This window comes from Cavia porcellus, unplaced genomic scaffold (genome assembly GCF_034190915.1).
Source record: "Cavia porcellus strain 051 isolate PalLab524CR breed Dunkin Hartley unplaced genomic scaffold, mCavPor4.1 scaffold_33, whole genome shotgun sequence".
In the NCBI taxonomy this organism is placed as follows: Eukaryota; Metazoa; Chordata; class Mammalia; order Rodentia; family Caviidae; genus Cavia; species Cavia porcellus.
Genome location: NW_026947516.1, coordinates 17374977 through 17400445, shown reverse-complemented (window position 1 = coordinate 17400445; position 25469 = coordinate 17374977). Strand labels below are relative to the sequence as shown.

Below are 25469 nucleotides of genomic sequence, written 5' to 3'. Positions count from 1 at the left end.
CAAATTGCCAAATACCACGTATCCTGAAATTCAAGATCCAAAGTATGTCAACGGAAAGAAAGTCATAAATTTATAAGGAGTAAGAACATGTTTGCTTATTTATGGTCTGAAAAGTGGGGATAATATGCTTGAAATGTTATACATTAGGTTCTCTTGACTATTCTTTAATTTTTACATCAGAATTGCCTTGACACTAGGCATGTTCATTGGCTGTGACTTTAAATGACAAACCATATCCATATATAAAGAATTTTCTAATACATTATTTAAATAAGATAAATATCCTGGCAGAAAGCTCCCAGCTAAGAGGGGAGGGCTGCAGGTATAGTATTGAAGGGGACAAAAGGACTCTACCTTTTAGTACTTTAAAACAGAAAAACTTTAAACATAAAGACTGTTCAGCTTTTACATCCATTGTTTAAAAAGGACAAACAAGAATCAATGGCTGTAACTTGTGAAAGGAGCAAAGTTTATTGTTGGTAATAAGTTTTCTGTAGTCTTTTGGGAAGGTAGTTTGGAAATGTAATACTGATCTTGATGTAATATATCCTAAGGAAGTGATCAGAAATGTGTGGAAAAAGTTAAGGAAACCCATCACAGGATTAGTCTCAGTTACCTTGAAATTAAAACTACAGTAAGGATGTGGTTGAGTAAAGTAGTAGATATACACTATGCAGTAAGTAAAAATAAAACAGACTTCAACAAACTATTTCTTGTGACAGGCATTCAAAGTCAGAAAGACTAAAGCAATCAATGCCTAGTGTCAATTCTCTCAGGGTTAGAATTACAAGTAATGTTCATGTTATTGGGTTTTCCATACTAAATACACTTTGTAATTATTAAAGAATAAAAGTATTTTTAAAAAGGATTCCACGCCCAGACTCACAAACCCAGCTAAGCTTATAACCTTCTATCCAGGTATGCAGCACCCATAATAAGATATATAATCATTTAAGAACAAAACAGCTTTATTTGGATTTGGGACTCTGAATGTTTCTGTCTCTACTATGTGATCTCCTGCCAGCACGACTCCTGGACCTGGACCTAGACCTGCTCCTGCTCCTGCTCCTGCTCCTGCTCCGGCTGCGACTGCGGGTCCGACTCCTGCTTCTGCTTCTGCTTCTACTCCTGCTGCGACTTCGGCTTCGGCTCCGGTGGCCTCTATGCTTCTGGCTGCCCCTACGCATCTGGCTGCCCCTACTCCGGCTGCGGTTCCTTTTTCTTCCTCTACTTCGGGAACTGTGCCTCTCATGACTTCTTGAGCGTTTGTGAGCTTTCTTCCCCCTGTGACCACTTCTCCTCTTTCTCTCTGACTCCCCGTTTCTCTTGTAGGAGTGGTCTGGACTAGGGCTTCTTCTCCTCCTGGTCCTGCCATAGTAATCGTCGTGGTGGCCCGCCCTCTTCCCCCTGTCTAAGTTCTTACCAAAGGAGGAGCCAGTCCGATCTGGAGACAAGTAGAGGTCTCTATTAGCTTCCCAAAATTCATTGTTGGGATTTCGGAAAACATGGAGAAAGTTGCAGTGTTTTCCTCTTGGACACTGTTGTATTTCAAATAAACCTGCATGACGGTGATGAAACGACAGTCACTGCTGCATGTTCCAAACGTGGGGCACTTACCCTTTCACAAAGTTGCACTTCTGGTGCTGGACAGGTTTCAACTTTTGCCTTCGTTTTAGTAATTAAGAGAGGCTTACATAAACTGAAGTAATAGCATGGTTCCCAAAATTCCAAAAATATTCAAATGCTTAATAAATGGCACTCAGATAGGTAACATTTGAAGTTTTAATTAACCAGAATATCCTATGTCCCTATTGTAACACACAGTGCAAGAGAAAATGTGGTGACCGTGTTTTCCTTCCTAAAGCTTCACCCTCCACTGAGTGACCATTTTCATCCCTTATTAAAAGACCAGAACTCAGGGTACATGTAGCCACATGCTTTGAGGGCATGTTAACTGCAGAACAGATCTACTAGTCAAAAGGCGTAGGTAGAGGAGGCTGCATGTTCTTTACATTTTAAGAATAAGATGATAAACACTGGCCTTAAATTTATAAAGTCCTTTTAGTACAAAAGCTAAATCCTATTTGAACTACTCAGATCTTCTGGACCGGCTATAATCTTTTTGGGATTATCAAACTTAAAAAGACAAACAAAATGAAATACCTTCTATACCACATGTTCTACACAAAAATTAATGTAAACTATCAAAGATCTAAATGTAAACGATGCAATTAACTAAAGAAAACATACTACAGGTAAATATTTGTGAACCTGAGCTAAGCAATACAAAAAGTACAAGCCAGAAAGGAAAAAAAAAAAAAAACTCACAAAACTTTTTGTACTTCAAAGGACACAAAGTACAAAGCACACAGAAAGGGAAAAAGTATTTGCAGATAATATTGTGACCAGTACTTGCAGGCAGAGTAAGTCAAGAAGAACTCTGATGAGTCAGTAAAGACAACCTAATTGAAGATGGACCAAGGGTCTGAACAGAATTCTCTCCAAAGATGGTATCAAATGCCCAGTAACAAAAACACAGAAAGATGTTCAACATTATTAATTGCTGAGTATAACAACAAAGCTGTGACTTAAAAAAAAAAAAAAAAACAAAGTACACTGCTTTGAAGCCGTCCAAGCCATATTCAGAAGTACCTCCCTGAAATCAATGACTGGATTCCCAGGAATGGCACAAGTAACTGCCTTTGTGAGTAAAACAATTCCATCTCTTTCATCTCCTGAGCCTTTAAACTTAGGATGTAAGAGTTCTTTTGGTTTTAAGCCAAAGAATTCTAAAATCTTTTTCACCCTTCATAAAAAATGGTGGTCAAATGACAGCATCCATTAATCTACTAAAGTAGCTACAAAGCTACTAAAGATTCAGACTTTACAAATTATGTATTTTTTACTAAGACATTTTCAGCAGGTGAGAGCATAGAACAAAGAAATGTAAGTAAAGGGAAAGACACACGCACCCTTGAGGCATTAACTGTTCATCTGGGGGACTTCCACAGTGCTCTGGCCAAGGCCACTTTTAGAAATCAAAAATGACTAGGCCTTTGAAGCTGCTTGCTCTCCAGCTAGCACAGTGGGCTAGAGTGCCAAGTCACTTCCTGGTTCGGCTGTCACTGTCCAATGAGGCAATCTAACTGAACATGCTGAATGCACACTTAACTGATCCTACAGGACCATAGGCGTGATATCAAGTAAGGTGCAAAATGCCATTCACAGGTAACGTTTGTGGTGGTAATGACAGTGGAAGAGTCCTTACGGATAAGGATGGAATGAACAACTCAAAAGTGAAGAGATCCAATATATAGAAAACAGCTCCAAAACTGCAAAAAGGACAATGAGGTTGCCTAAAGACGCTTCTTAGGCTTCCTAAATTGTCAGACAGGTGTTTCTGACTGAAGATCAAAAGACTAAAATTCTAGTCCTGACCCTGTCACTGATACATTGTGTCCTTAGTCACTTCACCTATACAGTGACCCACAAGATCTGTCACAGATCTTAACTGTAGTGCCCTTTATATAATATCTCTGCTGATCTACATAAAGCAAAAGCTATGCCTCATCTCATAAAATGTTGCCCCCTACCCCCAAAATAACCCTTTTTATAACAGTGGGGCAACTGAGGAAAAATCATTACCACAAATTGCCATTTTCCACCGGGTCACTGGGCAGAATTCACACTGAAGCTGTCTTCCTGCATACCATCGTCCATTAAATAGAGAAAGGGCTGCTTGGCATTCTTCTTCCCTTTAAACCAAAAATCAAAGGATATGATTTACGGTTAACTCAGAGTTATACTATTAAGGTAGACAGACCCTATTATTAATGAATAGCTTTATTCATTTACTGTAGGACCACCAAGTTCACTGTTTTTATACAGTTGAAGAGTCCTTATTGGAGCATTCAGCCTCCAGCGGCTCACAATTTACTCAGGAATCTTTTTTCCTAACACGCTAAGAGGTTTGGATGCATGGAAATTGGCTTGAGTCAAATCTTCTTAATCCAAGACTGGACCATTAAAATTGCAGAGGTTGTTTCTATTGTTAGCACCTTTGCTTTCTCACTTAGGTCTGCTTTGCTCCGTGTTACCATGCTTAACTGAACCCATTAGCCATGGTGTGACTAGGCAAACAGCAAGATGAGCCGAAGCTATACAGTAACTACTCTCCTAGCTAGTCAAATGCCCACTAACATAATTCTATGTTTCAATCTCTAGCTCTTTAGATTTTATCTTCTCTATTCTAGTTATCCATTTTCAGTTTCTTTTTAATTATTAAAAGTATATACATAGCAATAGAACCATGTTGTAAAAGATTCAAAACTATGTAGTACTACATAGTTTGTAGTTTGTAGTACCACAAAGTAAGAAACACAAATGTATTATTTTCAAATTGCTTCTTTGTTGCCATTTCAGCTCTTAATACTTGTATTTTTGAAAAATGCCTATGAAAGTTATATATCAGTGGAAAAGTCCCAGACATCAACAAAAATAAAATTATACTATGACAAAACATGAAGACATTTATGTGCATAATACTTACGACTGGTACTGAACATAGACATTGCCCCTCAGATGAGGTTCCAAGTTGCAGCTAACCTAAGGAACAATGAAGAATGCTATCATTAAAAAAAATTTTAAATAAAATATCCAGTCATGGGCTGGGGATTTAGCTCAGCAGCGTAAGCGCCTGCCTGGCAAGCATGAGGTTGTGAGTTCAATCCCCGGTACCACAAAAAAATAAATGAATAAATAAAATTAAAAAAATATCCAGTCATCAAATGCTCTTTGTCCAAGCTAGCATTCCCTAAAGTAATTAATTACCAGACAAAGATTCCAAGAGATAATAGTAGCCAACTCTTGTATCTAAGCATACTTCAGCACATAACAGCACTAGAGGCCTCAGTTATCTGATCTCTGTTGATCAAGGTCTGTCTTTTTTCCCAGAAATATGAAATGTTTCACAGGCATTAAAATATGAGAATTCACACTAATATTGGAATGTTTAACTAAGTAAAACACTGAAAACCCAGCTGCAGCTTTTCTATCCTATTCTTTTCCATCACACAGGTGGGCACTACCTGGAGGCTGGATATTTTAAACACAAACACACACACACACTGTACATATATAGATACACAGACACAAATTACACATACACACATATAGCATATACACATCATCTGTATGCCAAAAAATATATGCATCATATATGAAAATGTGTGTCCACTATGCAAAATGCATATGCACATATACACAAAGAAATGTATGTGCAGACCAAGCATAGTGGCACATGTCTATAAGCCAGCACTTAGGAGGCTGAGGCAGGAGAACTGCTGCAAATTCAAAACCAACCTAGGCTACACAGTGAGTTCAAGGACAGACTAAAATACATAGTAAGACCCTGTGTCAAAAAAGCAAAACAAACTGGGTGTGGTGGCACACATCTGTAATCTTAGCACTCGGGAGGCTGAGGCAGGATTATTGCGAGTTTAAGATCAGCCTAGTATACAAAGTGAGCTCAAGGCCAGCCTGAAATGCATAGTGAGATCCTGTCTCAAAAAGACAAAAAAGCTGGGAGGAGGTGCTAGGGATATAGCCCAGCAGCACAGTACCTGCCTGGTAAGCAGAAGGTCATGAGTTCCAATTCCTGGTACCAAAAAAATAAAAACAAACAAACAAACAAAAGCAACATATGCACTGGCAAGCAATGCATACTTTTTTATTTTAAAATTTTATATAAATGGTATTTATTCCACATTGCTTTTTTTCCAAGATGTAATAATGTTAACTAAATGACCCAATTAACATATATTAGATAAATCAAATTAACAGATTAATGTATTCACTCCTGTCCAAGGTTCTTCCAATTTTCTACCTACAAATGGTGCTGCGGCTAGCATTCTTGCACTCATCTCCATGGGTGCCAGGACCAGGATCAGCACACCACTTTGTAGGTTATGCATACCTTCCACTTAACTCTGCCCTGGAAAACTGCTTTCTGGAGTGGTTTTACTAGCACATACATCCTCACCTACTCTTGGGATTAATAGAATTTATAACTTGCTGACCAAAAGGTAGGAATAATACCTCATTTTCCTATGTACTCTTCCTATTACTAGTTGAGCTGAACATTTGATCATTTGCTTTCAAAAATGACAATTTTCCTTTGTTTTTATATAATGGTACATAAAAAGGTCCTCAAATATTTCTACTACTATTTAGCTTCTTCAAAATGAATTGATAATTTTATGAATTTGCTCCAGAACCATCCAAAAAAGGGCAGAATCCATACTCAATTCCAAGTGGCAACGCCATCCATAGAAGAATGAATAAATAAACAAATAAAAGAATGAGTAAAAGGAAGGCCCATCAGCCATGCCAAGGACCTTAAAGATCATTTACTACTATGGTCCTAAGAACCCATTATTAATTTTCCCTAATGCATGCCATGTTCTAGAAATCTTCCTATTAAAAATTTACTAAATAGCTTCCATTTGTAATTGTCAAAATGATTAGCATGAGTGTGGCCATCCTACCAGCTTTCTAACCAAAGGCAAAAGAAAATCTTTGTGGTTAGTGGGTGTGGCCTGCTATGGGTAATGGTATGATTTCCATTAACCAGTCTGAAGCTTTGAAAGCTCCAGCATTCCCACTTCAGAGATAGGATGATCCACGGACCCCAAACAGAAGCTGTTAAGGATCAAATCCTTTCCCTTTCAAGACAAGGAGAGAGCATTTAGAGGGAAAATGATGTGGCTGAGAGCACAGGGCTGGTCAAGCCACACTGCTTCCATGGCTAGTGCTTCCACATGTCATCGTCACATGTGACCATGTACTTTTTTATTAGAGCAGCTATTGCTTGTACTGAGGAATACCCAGAAAGGCAGGCACAAGCTATAAAAACAAAAGATTAAGGAGTAAACACACTTGCAAAGAATGTTTCAAAATTTGAAATCAGTTGATAGAAGTATAGCACTGAATTTCATGAATACTTTTGTTTCTTTGCTGTTCTAATTCCCCACTGTCATTTTGAGTTGCAGGAAAAAACCCAGAGCTTCATTTCTGTTTTTCTTCAAATTAAGAGAGATTTTCTTTGCCCTAACATAACAAAGACATCTGCATTCAGAATTGATCAAATCACAGACAAGATAGGAGGGTTAAACTAATGAGGCCTAGGAACAGGAGGGATTACCTCTGGCCATACGCTTGCTAAGGAAATATTGTAAAGGAATTCTGTGGCATCTGAACGCCTCCTTTTCACCTAGTATGCTGCATCACAAACCATGGTCTTAGGACGCTATGTTCAGTACTAAAAGTAATCAAAGATTATAAACAATGTGAGGGAAAAGTAAGAATCAAGATGTCCCTGTGTAGCTCCAGAGGAAAGCACGCTTCTTGGGCAGAAGCTCCAAGCAGGGGGTACCAACACAACACACAACACACCAGCAGCAGACTCAGTGAGCAGAGTGGAACCACAGTGCAAACCCCTCAGCTACAGCTGACGCATCTACAGAGAAAGGCAGTAGCACAGCAAAGCCTTAGGTAACTATGTGCAGACAACCTCATACAGAGAATTAAAACCCTGGCAAAGAGCTACAGCACAAAGATAATGAATAAATGAAGGGTCCTTTCCAACCTAGACTCTAGCACTCAGGAAACACAACAGTATACATCAGCATCAGCTGGGCCTGGGGGTAACATTTCCCAAGCGCTTGCACGCTGATCCTGTGCCAGGCATCTACCCGTGCACAATCCACCCATGTGAATGGCAGGGCCCCAGCTCTCTCCCCATGTTAATCACTGGCAGGTGAGGTGCACCAGGCCCCTCCTCCACACACACCCACCTTGAACTGAATCACCTTGCCCACATTCTTGAACTCGGGCAGCACGTCATCGTAGAAGTCTAGGAACTGCTGGTAAGTCTCTTCTTCGCTGTACTCCAGGCTTGCATCGGGGTCATAGTCATCCCTCCTGCACTGCTCCATTCCAAATGTTGTAAACATGCTTCTAATAAGAAGGGTGGGACTCGATGTGGGGAAGTTATGTTTACGTGAACATCTGCAGAGGAAAGCAAAGCAAATTCACTAGTCCAGTAGTTAAAAGGCACAAACAGAAAGCCTGCTTGAAAGTCTGAGATAAAGACTCAAGTAACTTAGCTGCTTTGGCTTAACTTGCCAAGTTTAGCACCTCACAAAACTGTCCTAAGACTCACCGGTATATTGGCTTTCTTATTAAAATGTCAGATTAGGGATGATTCCCAAGTGTATAAGCCTTTCAAGTACCTCTGGATGAAGTTCAAAAAGCCTTCTCTATGTTGAGCCGTAGAAGGAAAAAGACTCAGTGTCATGACAGAGTATTGTGACAGGCATGAAATGCCACATGGCACCTTGGGAGGATGGTGAGAACTAACAGCACAAGCCTGGTTCTACACAATCCTCAGACGGCCTACATGCTTAAAGAATATGACAATCTCAGAACTTCCAGCGGATGGAGTATTTCAATCTTGTCTACGTACAGCCTTTTAGTTTTCATACTATTCTTACATTTGTCCCTTCTGACCCTTACAAACCGACAGGACAGTTGGTACTAGCACTTTCCTCACTGCATGAAGTAGGAAGCTCAAACTAAGAGAAGCACATCTGCCTGAGTCACGTGGCTAGAAGTGAGAGCTCCAAGACTGAGTTAGCCTGCCATCTGGTACCTGCCAACTGGAGAGTATAACAGTAAAGATGGCTAACCTCTGTGGAGAACAATTTTCCTTTCAAAGTTTAAGCTAGACTGAGGAAGGATAAGCTGACCTGGCTAGGCTTGGGTAATCTTTTTAATCTTTTATGCAAGTCTACATTGTTTTATTTACTTCCTTCTAAATTGGAAAAAATACTCAGTTTAAAGTTAGAAATAAAAATTTCCTGGTTAGTGTTCAAATTTAAAACTTAGCTCAGCAATAGAGACCTTGCCTAGCATGCATAGTCCACCTGCATTGAAGCCAGAAATAAAAACAAAAACAAAAGTCAGTGTAGTGGTGCATGTTTATAATCCCAGCACTCTGGGAGGCTGAGGTAGGAGGGTGAAAAGTTCAAGCCCAACTTGGGCAACATGTCAACTTCGCAAAATTATGTCTTGAAATAAAATATTTTTAAAAGGGCTGGAGATGTAGCTCAGTCTAAAGGCCTTAGGTTCAATTCCTGGAACAACAAAAAAAAAAATAGGAGAAAAAGAACTGAGGAAGGAAAGTTGAGAATAGGCAAGTATCAGGAAGAAATAATGGCCCTAAAATGACTAAATGTTTAATCATGCTCACTCCATGTCTGTCATATAAATCTATGTACCTACACAGAATGCCAAGCACACACTGTGCCTACCAATGTTTAACCAATGTTCATTAATGTGAAATTCTCTATTTTACAAATTACCCCCTAATTATTCAACTAGAAGCTTGATAATTAGGTTCATCTTTTGCAAGTACTGCTACTGATAGAACAAAGAATAAAGATTCAACCTGGTTAGCAATGCTAGCAGTGAACCCAAATTTTCCAAATGTGAAACACATATAGCATTGAACAAGGAACCAATGTAGTGAGGCTGAAATTCTGCTCATGGTATTCTTTGATTTGACAGAACTTGGCTCTGCTTCCCAGGTTGTCCAGTGAGCATTTGCCAGTTTTAGGACAAAGCCAAAATCCCCACCTAAGGAAAACCCCCACTTGCCCTGGAGACAGTCCTTAAAATCTGAATGTACTCAAAAGGCCAGCCCTGCACCACTTAGTGAGAAGAGAGAAGTTAGAAAGTGGGAAGTTTAAAGCTGTGGCACCAATCCTGTGCGATTCTCTGAACTATCTGGGAAACAAGTGAGGCTTCTTCAGTCCTGCCCCAGGTCATGTGATCAATCCTCAAGGGGGAACCCATATTTTCAAAGTAACTTTTCATCTGTCCCTATGATCAATAATGTCTAGGAACCAGTGTTTTATGATATGCTGTATACTCATTAACTCTGGATACTCCAGTCGAATGAGATTGCCAGAAAAAGACACAGTTGAACATTACTTAGCCCAAGGATGCCAGTAAATGAATGGTGTGGCTACCCTAATGGCCTCTCTGGCACAACTGTGTATTCTTCTTGAGGAGAATGTCCAGTACTCACTGCCTTTGCGCTTCATGGAATCACTGCATTGGGGCACTCAAGCCAGGCTGCAATCACTTATCAAAGGTCAGCATTAGAAACAGTCTCATGAAAATTAGGCCAATCAACCATTACAGAACATCCGTTCAAGTGACTGTCCACCTTGCTATTCAGTATCTTTATCCCAGATTACAAGGGAGATACACTTAAAATCTAGTGTCTGGAAAATCTTTGTCTTTCCAAAGATAATACTCATTCTCTTTGGTAAGAATCATATGGCTTATTATCTGCCTGGGATGCATTACAGTCAAGTCAGAAGCTCTGTACATTCACAACAACTCATTCTTTCTCCTCCTTTCCTTGCTTTCAATTTCCTTTATTTTATTTAACTTAATACAGTAGACTGTAAGCCTTCTTTAAATCACTTCTGAAATTATGTGAGACATAAATAAATACTTGGAAAAAGAAGGTTTATATTTCCTCAGTGATTGTGTTCTGTTAAAGAGAAAAAAATAGAACTCACCTCAAAGCTATGACTCCAAAAAATATCAATTCTAGAAAGGTTCTAGAATTAGATTCTGTACTAATTATAAAATAACCAAAGAGATGCTTAGGTTAAAGAAAAATTTCTCCAATGATCTGATCAATCTTAACAAAAAAGAACAGCTGTGTCACCTGAAGCAAGTCACTGAGGCTCGCTGTAAAAGGGAGCAGAACAGTGTACTTGTCTGAAGGGATGGTGCTGGGTTTCATAATTAGCAATGTCAACACAATTTTATGTCACAATTCATCACCTGAATGATGAAAATACCTGAACCACTCTCATACTTTGTTAACTGTGATAATTGTGTGTGAATAAGCAAATTTCATATGCCTATGAATGAAATGAAACAAATGGAAAACAATGATGTGAAAGTTTAAATTAAAAAAGAAAAGAGAAAGTTCATACTTTCAAAAGAAGAAGAACCTTCATGACATGGGTAATTTTATGAATAAAATACACCTGAGAGATTACATACAATACATATGAATTTTCCTGTACATATCCATTTTTAGGGTTAATAAAACATCAAAGAGGATTGAATCTTCTCTTTCAAAGTATATATATATATATATATATATATATATATATATATATACATATATATATATATAAACAATCATTAGATTTTGCTTCCGATAGGTTAGGATTTATCCACTTTGACTTGTTCATTCATAAATAAGCCAAATTATAAAATAACCATTAAATTGGCAGCCAAATATTCTGTAAATGACAAGAGATAAACACTATCTCCACATGAATGTCATGCTTCAAAACCCTGATGCAAAAGAGGCAGGGGGTAAGAATCTGCCAGAGAATCATCTCAGTAGTAACTATTGTGAAAATACCAGCAAGCACAGAGTGTTTGCTACAGGCCAGCCCTTTGTAGGAAGAGAGGAAAAGAAGCCACTGAAGCCAGGACACGGGCCTGTTCCTTAATCTGAGCGTATTCACCTACAGTGATGACTTACAATTCTGTTCTACTTATTCTGATCCTGTCTTTCACAGATGTTATCCTTCTACACATGCCGAGCTTAAAAAGCCTATTCTGGAACACGGCATTTGCCATTCAAACAGTAATAGTTTGGCTGCACCAATCACTTCAAATATAATATTTCCCTATGGCAGTTGCTCACTGTGGATTCATGCGAGCATAGGAAGCAAGCAACGTGCAAAAGGTCCTCTGAGAGTATGGATCACAAAAGACACACCCAGTTAACCCTACCACCTAGGGAATAGAGCTGGGGGAGTGGACAGAGGACAACCAGCTAGGGAGACAGAGAAGTAGAAAGAAAGTCACAGGCACCTGATGATGAACATTTCCAAGTGAAGCCCATGCTTCTCCCAAAAGAAATGAAAAACCTTGCCATTTTGAATCACTTCATTCTGACATGATAAAGCAAAATTAGTTACCTATCTCCAAATCTGCAAGCTCCCGTTTTACTGTAGAATGGACAATTGGCTCGATCTTTCTCCATTACTCTTAAATCTGTAGGTGGTTCTGGGTTCTGCCAGGCGGCACCACTGTCCAATTGCTGAAAATAACCATGACTTTATGATAGTATAAAAATCCATGCAAAACTACATATTCAGATATTTTTACCAAAAATTTAAAAAATGGCTTCATTTGACAACATTCACGTGTAAGATGTAACAGGCAAGCAAGACTTTACAAGCAATTGATTGTCCAGAGATACTTTCTTGGCACCCATTACTCTCTTTGACCAGGAATCAATACTGCCAGTAGGGCAGTCACCAAGACTTCCCTTCTGTACATCCATTCCGAAAAGGGTTCAAGGACTTAGCAAACCACCACTGAAAGAAACAGAAGTTACTCTGAGCTAGTGTAAATTGACCTTTTGGGGCTAACAGGATGTGATGCTACTGATATACACTTTAAGGACCCTAAACAAGTGCAGACCACAGAGTGATTCAATACCATTTGTCTTTGTTCATCAATAAATGTCATCATATAAACCCAAGAGCCACAAAAGTGGTTCCACATATCCAGACAAGATGTAAATAGCCTATGCCCACCACAAAATTATCATTGCTGGAATTACTATTTCTAATGAAATATTAATTGATCTCAAAGTCTTAATGAAAGGTTTTTAAAGTACCTCAGCCTGATCCAGAAGCTTCTGTACCGCTTCCTAAAATGGTGCAAACATAGAATTAATAAAAGCCTGAAAGTCAGGTTAAGTCACATCTGGTTTCTGTACTTAAGAATCTCATGTAAAACAATGTTATACACACAGAGACACAGACACAGACACACACACACAGACACATACACACCTTCAGGTTCTGAGTTTCATTCTAAGCATCTGAAGAATTTTCAAGGATTTATTTATAGAATAGAATTAGAATTTTTATTCCAATAGAATATTGCAGAGGCTGGGGATTTAGCTCAGTGGCTCAAATGCTTGCCTGGTAAGTGCATGGTCATGAGTTCAATCCCCAGTGCCAAAAAAAAAAAAGAAAGAAAGAAAGAAAGAAAATTGCAAATCACATTGCAAAATATTTAAAATAATCTCATGATAGTTTTTGTAACAGTAATATTTAGCATATTCGAGCATATATACCACATTATAATTTTTAACATAAGGTATTACTGACTACTGTAAAATACAATGCTGGGTAGCAAATCATAAATATTTAACAGAAGCAAAAATACATGACCAGTAGTAATTAAGACATATGAAAAATCTTGAAGTTTTCAATCATGCAAAGGAAATCTTGCAATGTGCCAGCTAATTTCTACTTAATTAGTATATAAACAATTTAAAATTATGTTCCATAGACTCCTTTTCTCTAGCTTCTTAAAGTAACGCAGATATTCCTCATTTAATGACCTCCCTGTTTTAACAACTGTTCAGACCTATGATCAAGCTACGCTGTTTGAACTTACAACTTATCTTTTTTTGTATACAAATCTGTACATCTGTACAGAGCCCGAGTGTCTTTTTTTCTAGATACAGCTTGTTTATTCAAGTACTGTAGTTTCCAGTGATTGTCCTGTATACTACAGTACTGTATTTTGTTCCAGTACACTGCAGTACTACATGAAAGAGTTATGCAAATAAAAGCAAAGTCATCAAGTAGGAGCTTCCTTTGATTTATTCTTTGTTCTGCATATCATAATGTACATACTATATACAATTCCTGAGAATGATCAATTCATTTAATGACCTGATCACAGGACCTTGACCTGGTCACTAAATGAGAAATGTCTGTACATTAGACTTGTGTCTAACTACTAATTTGGTAACTCTACCTGATCACATTAAGAGTCCATGATAATTTAACGTACTCAAAACAGAGATTTTTTTTTTTAACTTTCTTTGGTGCTGGGGATCAAGGCCAGGGCCTCATACATGCTAAGCATACACTGTGCCATACCCTTAGTCCCAAAACAGAGCTCCTGCTCTCCTCTACCACCCACCCCCATAGCCCACTTAAATGCTTCTCTCAGTAAATAGTTCTTCAATATGCCCATCTGTTCAAACAAAAAACCTAAAAATGTGACTCAACCCCCACCTTCCCTTTCCTCCTTCTCTTTGCCACCCAACCCATCAGCTAGAGTTCTGTTAACTCTGCCTCCAACACCACTCAAATCCTTGTAGCTCTCATTTTAAAGCACTATTCTCATTCAAAACATCATTATCTATTTCCCTCTTACCAGCTTGGTTGCCATTTGTCATCCCCCATTCTTTGTACAAAAGTTAGAATGATCTGTTGAAGGTAACTATATGAATGGGATGAAGTCACTCCCCACTTTAAAACATGTCAATGCCTTCCCATTACATTTACCATAAAATTCACACTCCTCCTTCAAATCCAAGAGGACCTGAAGGATCTGACCCTTCCTACTCTTCTGAACTCTTCCTCTGCCGCTGTCCTGCACTCCTTTGTTCTCTCAATTTAAGGTACTCTGGTCTTCTTTCCTCTTCCAGACGACTTCTCCCCAAGATTTACATGCTCAGTTGTGGGTTCAAATACAAAAGACTCAAGTCTCACTTCTTGATAACTATCACATCCTTAAAGATTTCTTTGACCAGGCAATCTAAGTACTCCTCTATCCCCATCACTCCATCACATCACTCTTTGCTTTATTTCTGTATTCTACTCAACATTATTTCATTGTGTTTTGAATTATCTGTTTTGTTTACTCATTATCTGACTCCTCCATCTAGAAAAGTAGTCAATAAGAGTAGGGACTTGCTTCACACCACTCTATCTCTGTCCACCAGAGACTAAGCAAGCACACAGCAGAAACACACATCACATATACCTTTATTTATAATTAGAATCTGTTCATTTTACCTAATTCTTAATGTCTCACTAGACTTCCTTTGAAACAAAAGCATTTAAAAGAAGCCTTAAAGCTACGTGTAGTGGTGCATGCCTGCAATCCCAGCACTGCAGAGGCTGACGCAGGAGGATCATCATGAGTTTTGAGGTCAGCCTGGGCTTCATAGTAAGTTCAAGGCCAGCCTGAACTACATAGAGAGACTGCCTCAAAACTAAATAAACAGCCAGACATGGTGGCATATGCCTGTAATTCCAGCTCTTGGGAGGCTGAGGCAAGAGGATCACTGTGAGTTTGAGGCCAGTCTGGGCTACACAGTGAGTTCACTGCCAGCTGAACTATGTACTAAGACTGTACTTAAAAAACAAAACTAAACAAAAACATTAAACTAAACAAAATAAACCTTAGTTTTTACCTGATCCTTGAAAGGCCTCAGTTGAAGAATATTCTACTGCTAAAAAAGAACTGATTCCTCTCTATAAAATAAGACAAGCTCCAAACAAGTTTTGTTCATCCTAAAAACCTAGAATGATGGTGCCCCATCTGGAACACAGTGCTTAAATAAAGAGGTCAAAAGTATGCACTGGAACTGATGCTTGAAACACAAAAACGAAGGCTGTGGAGACCGGTTCTACCCCATCATGATAGGATGTACACAAATCCCTCTTTCCTCATTATAAGATGACTGCTCAATATCATGCTATTCAAATTAAGCAATATTCCAAAAAAGATACATCCTCATGAATCAGTTAGAGAAAGATGAGCTATGTTATCTGTGAAATATACTGCTAAGGAATAGCAGCAAAATAATCTTTAAAGGAATCCTGGAAGTTATAGAAGACATATATACATTACAGATTTTTTAAATGACCAACTATGTGTTAGTAACAACTGCTTTTACAACTCACATTAGAAAGGAAGTCAAGATTAATAATAACAATAAAGATTTCCTAATTCCTCAATACTTGAATTTCTGATTTTTTTAAACCAAGTAATTCTTGCTGAAGTATCATAAGCTGTTAAATCTCCTATGAACAAAGTCAGTGTGGAAACTGTACACAATATTATTCTCTAAAGAAGTCAGCACATACAACAGAACCACAGAAAAACACCACTCGCTATCCTGTGGCACAGAGTGTAAAGCAAGGGCTAGCTGGCTGTGTTGCAGAAATGCTTTACTGGAACGCAGCCACATCCGTGCATTTACAGACTATCTGCAGCTGCTTTCAGAGTTCACTGGCAGAGGTGGATCTTTGTTAAGCAACCATACAGACATCAAAGCCTAGACCATTTACTATCTGGTCCTTTAGAGGAAGTTTGCCAATCCCTAATATAAAGGGGTTGGGTAAAGCTAACAAAAACCTTAATTTAAGAAATCTGCTTCTCCACAGATACAAAGAAGAATCGTAAGGAAACTCTAGTGTATCTTTAGACTATAAATAAGACCCTTTCCGAACAAAATACGACAACAAAAAAAGGGAAAAAAATCAAAAGCCCAACACGCCCACAGCTTATTCTTCCAACCATCACACAGCTCACGAGCACACTAAGACACAGTATGTCTGTCCTTCTACCCCAGCAATCACCTCTCTTTCTCTCTTCTCCTGCTGCTTCTGCTCCTCCTCCTCCTTCTCTTTTCTCTGCTGTTCTTCCCATTCTGCCTTTAACTTTCTCTTTAAAGGAAAAAAAAAGACAAGGTCATTTATTTTTAGGCTTACTTTTTTTTTTTGTATTTTTGTATTTTTACCAGTACCGGGGATCGAACTCATGACCACACACTTGCAAGGTAGGCGCTTATGCTGCTGAGCTAGATCCCCAGCCCCTATTTTTAGGCTTACTTTTTAAACATGTTTAACATAAAGAGTAGGTAAATGAATACTTTAAAGCTACTGGTCAAAGGATAGTATCAGTTAAGTTCAAGATATGTAACTCAATGAAAGTTATTGTGGTTGTCAATGAGTCACTGGATTAATATTGTACCTCTTGTTCTTCCTGTCGTTTTCGAGCTGCCTCTTCCCTTTCCTTCTTTATCCTGAATTCTTCTTGTGCTTTCTGTTCCCTCAGCAACCACTCCTCATGTAATTTTTGCCTATTAAAATAATGATATAATCAATAGTAGAAATGGAAATTAATACAAATACATACACACAGGCAATAATAAACAAAAACAAAAATGAGATGTTTAGGGAAGGACTAAAATATTATGAAAGCAGTCTAGTAGGAGTACGAGAACCAGAAGACAATAGAAGAGCTTTTGAAAAAGCACCATCAGTCTTATCATCAGTCTTATCTCCCTACGGAGTAATAAGTTGCAATTCCTATGTCTACATTTCATAGGTATGAATTGCTGTAAGATCATTTTCCTGCCGTATTGGGGATGAAGCCTAGGACTTTCACATGACCTACATCCCCTACCCCTTTTTATCTTGAAACAGGGTCTAGCTAAATTGCTAGCTAAGCATGGGCTCAGACTTGTAATCTTTCTGCTTTAGCCTCCCAGAGTGCTGAGTAGCTATGACATCTTTTATATGAAAAAAATAACATTAAGACTTTACCTTTAGGCTGATCACAGTGATGACTAGGTCTTAACAGGTGGGTAACAAGTTTCAAAGCAACATTAAGCTTTTCACATTCTTCATAGTCTATGTATGCATTTGTTATAACTATTCATACGTATTAATTGTACAGATTAATGGGTTTCACTATAGCATTTCCTCACGTGCAATTCCATGATTGCAGTAATATGAACACTTGGCATCTTTTACCATAAACCTTTGGACTACTGTATCACATAACTAAGAGACTCCTATAAGTATCATCAAACATCTGAACTACTGTGGCGGGAGGGCTATACTGTGACCATAATTTCAAAATAAAGAAACCTACAGATATTTTTTTAAAAGATGAAAAAAGTTATAAAAATAAATTAGCAACTGTACTGGTTTTGGTGGAGTTTTTGTTTGTCAAGACAGGGTCTTGCTATGTAGTCCAGGCTAACCTCAAACTCACAGCAATCCTCCTGACTCAGCCTTCTCAGTGCTGGGATTACATGCATATGCCACCATGCCCAGCTTAGTTTCTTTTAATAACCAATTATAAGAAGTAATGTTACCTAAATTCAGTAAGATTCTCAAACATTCAATATCACAAGTTTCTAACTTAAACAGGGGTTATGTTTACAAAGGTTATTTACCAATTAGTTGTTTAAAAACCTATTCCCCATGTATTTTGGAAAAGGGAAGTGCAACACAAGAAACTGTTCTGTATTACCTCATTAATTCAAATGTTTTACTAAAGTTTCTGAGTACTGTAATTAAATATGTCCAGACTTAGCCATAATTTAAATATTGTAAGGGAAAATATACCACATTTCCATATGGTATATTTAGGGAATAGACCTAAATATATTCCTACATATACCTAATGTCCTATATGTAGGGAACCATATAGATGTTTCAGTGTACTCTTGACTTATGTGTCTTTTGAGAAACATACTAATTGTACACAACTGAACCAGATGGTATATAAATTTAAGACCACAGAAAAGTAAAATGTTACAAACTTTACAATTTAATAACTTGCTTTAAAATAGGACATAAAGCCATATAATATTTTCACATAATTTTCCTGTTTTTCCAACATTAATTCAAGTACTATGCAACTTATATAGAAATAAACAAAGATCAAAGGAACACAAGGCACATGTAATTTAAAATATGCATTTTAAGGGGCTGGGGATTTAGCTCAGCGGCATAAGCATCTGCCTTGCAAGCAGGTGGTCGTGAGTTTGGTCCCCGGTACCAGAAAAAAGAAAAAAAAAAAAAAAGAAAATATGCATTTTAAGTACGAAAAACAAAACTTACTTCTCTATTTCATACTATATGTCTTGGTAACAGAAATCTATAATAAAAGCCAGTAATTACAGCATCTCCTAACACTTGTCAAGCACTAAACATGTATTACCTCATTTAATTTTCATAATTCTATGAGGTAAATACTATGATAGATTTTATTTCATTATTGTAGACAAGGAATTAAAGATTAGAGAAACTAAGATTTTTGAAATCTGCTACTAAGTAGCAGTGGTCAGATTGGAAATCAGATCTGGCTGAATCCAACTCCACTTGTCATGCTATTCTTTTTTTGATGGCAGGGAGGCATTTTAATAATTCCACTTAATTTAGATCCTTAGGTAAATAACAAGAACCAATTACAAGAAAAGCAGCAATATTTCCAGTGATCATGCTAAACAGCTAGAGAATATCATTAAAGTTTTTTCTCCTTTTAAAAAAATTTTTATTTACTATTATGGTAAAATATACATATCTAAAATTTAGTATTGTAACCATTTCTAAGTGTATGACTCAGTGGCATTAAATGCACACATATTAGTGTGCACCACATTAAAACAAAACAAAACTATCCTCTGAAAAATACTAAGAGAAAGAATATTTTCATCATCTTGGGTTTGGGAAGACCTTTTAAAGTCAGACATAAATCATAACATGAGTTAACAACAGGAAAATCAAAGCATGGTAATACTATAAGTAATACCATGACAATACCATAAGCCAAAGCAGGAATGTTAACATGAAAAAAATAAACATCAACACATATAATGGACAAAGGATTAAACCCTTAATCAAGTAATAACATTGCTTACAAAACATATTAAAAGGCAAGTGCTCCAAAAAAGAAAGGTGCAAAACTTAAGCAACCTATAAATAAGAAATAAACTATATAAAGATATTCAAATTTACTAATTCATAAACGTACATTTGAAACAACATAAAAATTTTTATTAAAACAATTTTCACTTCTTACACTTGTGAATTATTTTATTTTTTTCAGAAGGATTTACCAATTAGCAAAAACAGTGAAAAATATTCCATTTTAAGAGAAGGTAACATCTAATTGTAGCCCATCAGCTTAGATTTAAACAGTTTATACAGGATATTTTGTAAGACCTATTTTGTATAAGATTTTATACAAAAAACCAGTACCAGTTAGTAGTAAAGACTGATAACAGTGCAATAAAATAAATGAGTTCTGTTAGTGTTTCAATTAGAGCTGACCTCTCTCTCTCCAACTGTTTCTCTTCTTCTAGTTGTTGTTCTTCATTTAAAGTGTCCTCTTCCTCCTCCTTCTGTGAGGCTTCTGAGGAAATTTAAATGTGTTATTAAACTGAGTACTAAAAATTCTTGGTCAATAATTCAGGGGAAAAATGCATATAAACTTTATAGTAAAAAAAACACTTTCTAATAATACGAGTTCTAAATTTGGTACAAAGTGAGCATTGAAAAGAATAGTGGTAGGGGATAACACACTAAATTCAAAACTCAATAAATGGTTCCACTATGAGGGAAAAAGGTGGTGAGGGTTAAGGAGCAACTCCATCTCTAGAGAAGGGAAACTAAAAAATAAAAGACTTAAGTAGAAAAATGATCACCTTTGCAACTCCTATTGTAAAAATCAACATACAGATTTTCAGAAATGTTGGAAGAAAGCTTGTTGGGAAAAGGATATTTATACCATCTTAAAATGTCATCCCATAGATGAGGACTAACTGGAAAGGGGAAAAAATGAGCCCTCACAATGGGGTATATCTGTTCACGAGGAATGGTACAACCTGACATTATAGCTCTTACAATGCATGCAGTAAGGTATTTATAATACTTGCTCTGCAGTATTCTGTCATAAAGAGTGTTTATAACACAAAATAATTGAGAGAGGATATACTAATCCAGAATGCAAGGCATGTCATGGGACAATGGCTTGAGGTTTTCAAAATAATCAGTCTTGGTTTGATGAAGTTTCAATGTGGCCTGTATATCACATCACTGAATTCTTGTTCATTTACACTGGTTCAGATTTGGTACTGTGATTCTTCAGGAGAATATCCTTATTCTGAGGAGATACAGGCTGAAGGATTTAGAGGTGAGGTGCTGTGATATCTGTCAATGCTGTGCAAAAGGTTCAGAAAAAATTTTGTGTGTATGTATTTTTCTATATAAACAGAAAGTCCAAATATTAACAATTGACAAATCTAGCACAAGGGCTCATAAGTATTTATTGTATTATTTTTTTCAACTTTCTAAACACTGAGACATTCTCAAAAGAAAAACATGTTTTATTTTTGGTACCAGGGATCAAACTCACGACCTCATGCTTGCCAGGCAAGCGCTTATGCCACTGAATTAAATCCCCAACTCTAGAATAATATTTAATAAAAGAAAAATGTATTTCCTGTATTTACAATTTAAATTTGAGGGAGGAAAAAGCAGTGAAAATGGAGATGAAATATGGGAGGAGGGAAATGTAGCAGTTCTAAGGAAATACAACATGATTTCGAGCTTTAAGGAAACAGAGTGTGTGCATATCACACATATAGGGTATAGGTCTAACCAACGGCTCACTAAGTCCTAGATCATTGTAACAATTTAGTTTTCTTAAATAAATAAATTTAATTATTTCAGCACTCAAAACTACCAAAAATGTAGGTTAAGTTTTAACTCACATAAAATAACGACTGATTCTTCTGATAAGTAAGTGAACTAGTGTTCATAATGGGTCGGACAACATGGCACAGAAAATAGGACTCAACTCATAGAGAGATGCTCACAGACTACACATGGCCTGGATATAGTTGATAACAACCCACTTAACGCTCCATTCCCCCTAAAACAAACTCACTCACACCATAAAGGTGATCACTAACAGTTCTGAGTGTAGCATTTTCTCTGAAAGCACATTCAAAATACATGCAAGGATACATATAAATAAAATATAACAGCTGGGCATGGTGGTGCACCTTGTCTGTAATCCCAGCATTCTGGGAGGCTGAGGCAGCAGGATCACAAGTTGGAACACAACCTGGACAACTTACCGACTACAAGAGACCCTGTCTCAAAATAAAAAATGAAAAGGGGCTGGATATGTAGCTTGGAACAAAGACCCTGGGTTCAATCCCCAGGACTGCCAAAAAACAGAAAATAGACTAACAATACATCTAACTGTATTATACATGTATAATACATGCATAATACATATATTATACATGTATGTATAATACATATATGTATATGTATAATACATATACATGTAATATGTGTAAGTATATAAACATAAAATCTGGCTATAGTTTTGTAATTTGCAATTTATACTTAGTATTACCTTAACAGTTTGGGTTAACTCAAGTAGGTGCTAAAAAGGCTACTGAAAGGTCACTACTTCAGAAATGTCTACTAGTTTACTTGGCAATACACTCCTGCAGCAATGCTCTTGATGGCCCAGCCTTCCGGGTAATGTTTGCCCATCTGATGTGTGCTACAATGGAAAGCGGTGTTCCATAGTCCACAGTATTCAGGAAAGACCACTAAGTAAAGGATTATGAGTTGGAGTGGACAAAAACAGACAGATGCCGAGTCTTAAATCTGCCACTAGCAATATAATCTTGGGCAGACCAGTGCCTGGATCCTTCAGTGGACTAAATTGCCAAGGGACATGATCCACCTGACTCTCCATGAAAGCTCACTCGGAATGCACTTTCCAAAGTCAAATATTCACAAAATCAACACAAAACAAACCCAAATATTATAAGAGTTAAGAGAAGGAAAGAGAAAAAGGAAGAGTTTTTTTTAAAGGTGCGTATGTCAGAACAAAACAGATTAAATGAGTAAAGGAAGCTGAGAGCTTCAAGGGTAGGTGGGCAATGAGGCCATCAATAACTGCCCTACCTTTGCTTTTATTTTTATCCCTGACACTATATCCTGCCTCTAGTAGACCAGTTTGCAACAACTAAAAGAAAAATGCTAACACAGATTGCAGGCAAATGCAGCCACTGCTTCTTCCATATTATCTATTCCAGGTGCTAATACTAAAATAGTTACTTGGGAACGCCAATGATAAAGCCGCTAGAGGTCTGTTTCTCAAGACTCAAGAATCCTAGTTACTTGAGGCCATTTTCTCAGGAGTTTGAAAACTGACTAGGATAATTTAATAATATAGTCTGGATACCATGACTGGCAACTATTGGAATCCAGTACTCTTTTGTGTGATTCTAGTGCTCCAATTTACATTTATAAGTCCTATTGTGTTAAATAAGTAGGTTTCAGATATAAATGTTAGGTTCTGCCATGTGAAGGCCAAATGACATCAGAGCTAGCTGTATAAATGAAAGTCATAGAAGTTTAATGGAGAAAAAATGGTAAAACACCACAGGACAACAAAACTAGAGGCATTCCAAACTCCCACCAGCATCTTCTTCATGCTGAGTAAGGCATTTCCTTCACATCATCCTTAGCATTACATTAATGTAAACTTGAGTTTTACTGTAAAGGTAAAAGGCAGTGTAATTTCATTTGGTTTTTTTTTTTTTTTTTAATCGGTACTGGGGATCGAACTCACGATTGCCTGCTTGCAAGGCAGGTGCTTATGCCATTGAGCTAAATCCCCAGCCCCCAGTTTCATTTGGTTTTAAAATCTGTACGTGTACTGTTTTATAATTAAATAAGTTTTATAACTAGTTTTACGCTCATGTATGCTAAAACACTCATTTGAGTCAAGAAAGGGTCTCCTATAACTAAAATTCGAGGAAAACCTCCAAAACGACAATTTAAAACCTTCGACTCCTGCTGGTTTTACAATGAAAAACATCCAAGGAGTACTTGCTATGTGCAGGGACTGTGTTACCAGTAGCTGCTGTGCTTCCTGATGGCTGCACTGGTATTTTACAGACATTGCTCTTACACAGACATCTGCGGGTAATGGTTCTCCTTGACTTTTAAGCCCTCTATAGCCTGTCAGCATTGTTTCCGACATGGGTCTAACATAGCTTAACACAGAAGGCACCAGCCACAGCAGCTCATCGGGATACAGACTTCCTTCTGACAGTGGGGCCTCAAGTTTGGGGGGCAGGAATAGGAGCGATTCCACACCCAGAAAACAGGACGAACAGTTTACTACCTGAGTCTCTTATTCGAGCGAGTTCCTGCCGGCGTTTCTTCCGTTTCTCCTTCTTGAGCACGGCCCTGTACTTTTTGTGGCTGGCAAATTGAAAAAACACAAACACAACAACATCAGCGTTGCTCGTTTCTCCTTCGCGCCCTAAGACAGAAAATCGCCCGGCGGCTCGGCAGAGAAACTTAGCGTCCAGAGTTTTAATTACAAAGCATGCCACTGTCATCACCTCATCCTTCTACATCAGAGAGCAGGTCTTCTCTGACCTGTCCCCACCTCGCCTCTTGGAGCCCACCGACGCCCGCGACAGGAGTACACCTTGAAATCGTTGACGGTTGGAGCTGTGGCGGTGACTTGCTCCGCTGGCCCAGCTCCTATTTCCTCTCTGCCTGTTCATCCTCCATTCCCAGGCCCGGTCTATTCCGCCCCGCTTTCTTGCCTCTTCTACTCTAGCGGACCGTACCTGGGTTTCTCGGCAAACACCAGCAGCTCCGGCGCTGCCATCTTGCTGACGCTGCCCCGCCCCCTGATCCGACAGGAAGAGGCGGCACTAACGGCCGCAAGGCCCAAGCGCAGGTGCTACGTAGCCTCAATCCGGATGAGACCAAAAACCAAAGGCGGGGAGGTACCTAGCTAACACTAGTCTGCTAAAACCCTAGCAAATAAATATCTCCTTCCTGAAAACTCCTCTGGAGCTGTGACACTACCCTTAAAGTAATATGTTCCTAGGCACTTCCTCAGTACTTTGGCACTATCTTTTCCCACCCCTCACCATAGCGAAACGTCTAACGGTCTGGAGGTCAAAGTTAAACCTCTCCCCCTTTTTCTCATTCATTCAGGAAACTTCATTCCACCCACAACTGTACGCCCTGTGTCCCACACGGTTTACCCAGGCCCCGCCTCCTTTCGAGATTCCACCTATCAGCGCTTCAGGTAAAGCCTCAGACTCCACCCCCTTCCAGTCACTCCTAACCAATACTGTAGGGTAATTTAACGTCTGCAGACGCAAAAATAACACTGTTCCCTAATTTAACGTCTGCAGACGCAAAAATAACACTGTTCCCTAGGAGTTTACAGTTAAGGTATATCTATACCGGAATATATACGTGCCTTAATTTATACAGGCAGAGATGAAGGGGCTGGGGATTTAGCTCAGCGGCAATAAGCGCCTGCCTTGCAAGCAGGCAGTCGTGAGTTCGATCCCCGGTACCGATAAAAAGAAAAAAAAAAAAAAAAAGATGAGTTTTACCTAACATATTGCACATGGGAACTAAAGGGGAGTTTTTGATGCTTGAATTGCGTTTTGAAAGAAGATGGCTTTTCCCCAATTGATGAAGGATGGGAACAAAAACGCAAACAAACCCTCATAAGCGGAGAAACAGAGGTGAAAATGGAACTGGGAACAGCGAGAATTTTATTAACTGAATTTAAAATGTGAATCAAGAGCATCAACAAACACAACAGGTGGAGCGCTGTGGTGCATACCTGTAACCCTAACCTTCTGGGAGGCTGAAGCAGGAGGGTCGCAA

The 25469-nt window shown here is 38.2% G+C and overlaps 2 protein-coding genes across 3 annotated transcripts in view; one reads left to right on the top strand and one right to left on the bottom strand.

The window, feature by feature from the left end:
- The window catches only part of Ap1s2 (adaptor related protein complex 1 subunit sigma 2), a 28524-nt gene extending 27043 nt beyond the window's left edge, over nt 1–1481 (top strand). The window contains exon 5 of the mRNA XM_063242817.1: nt 1025–1481. Coding sequence (XP_063098887.1) covers nt 1025–1048 — 24 coding nt within the window. The 3' untranslated portion in view covers nt 1049–1481. The remainder of the gene's footprint in view (nt 1–1024) is intronic.
- Nucleotides 951–24709, bottom strand: Zrsr2 (zinc finger CCCH-type, RNA binding motif and serine/arginine rich 2). Of its 2 annotated transcripts, none has more exons than XM_063242814.1 (11): nt 24404–24709; nt 23947–24026; nt 20058–20136; nt 16963–17071; nt 16569–16655; nt 12791–12823; nt 12084–12205; nt 7854–8067; nt 4550–4605; nt 3646–3755; nt 951–1558 (listed from the first exon to the last, which is right to left on the bottom strand). In XM_063242814.1, the coding sequence occupies exons 1-11, from the start codon at nt 24442–24444 to the stop codon at nt 969–971; spliced, it is 1521 nt and encodes a 506-aa protein (XP_063098884.1). In that variant the 5' UTR covers nt 24445–24709; the 3' UTR covers nt 951–968. The 2 variants fall into 2 exon arrangements, with proteins under 2 accessions (XP_063098884.1, XP_003463067.3); XM_003463019.5 differs by having other exon boundaries at nt 20058–20139; nt 24404–24706.
- Between the last annotated feature and the right edge of the window lie 760 nt (nt 24710–25469).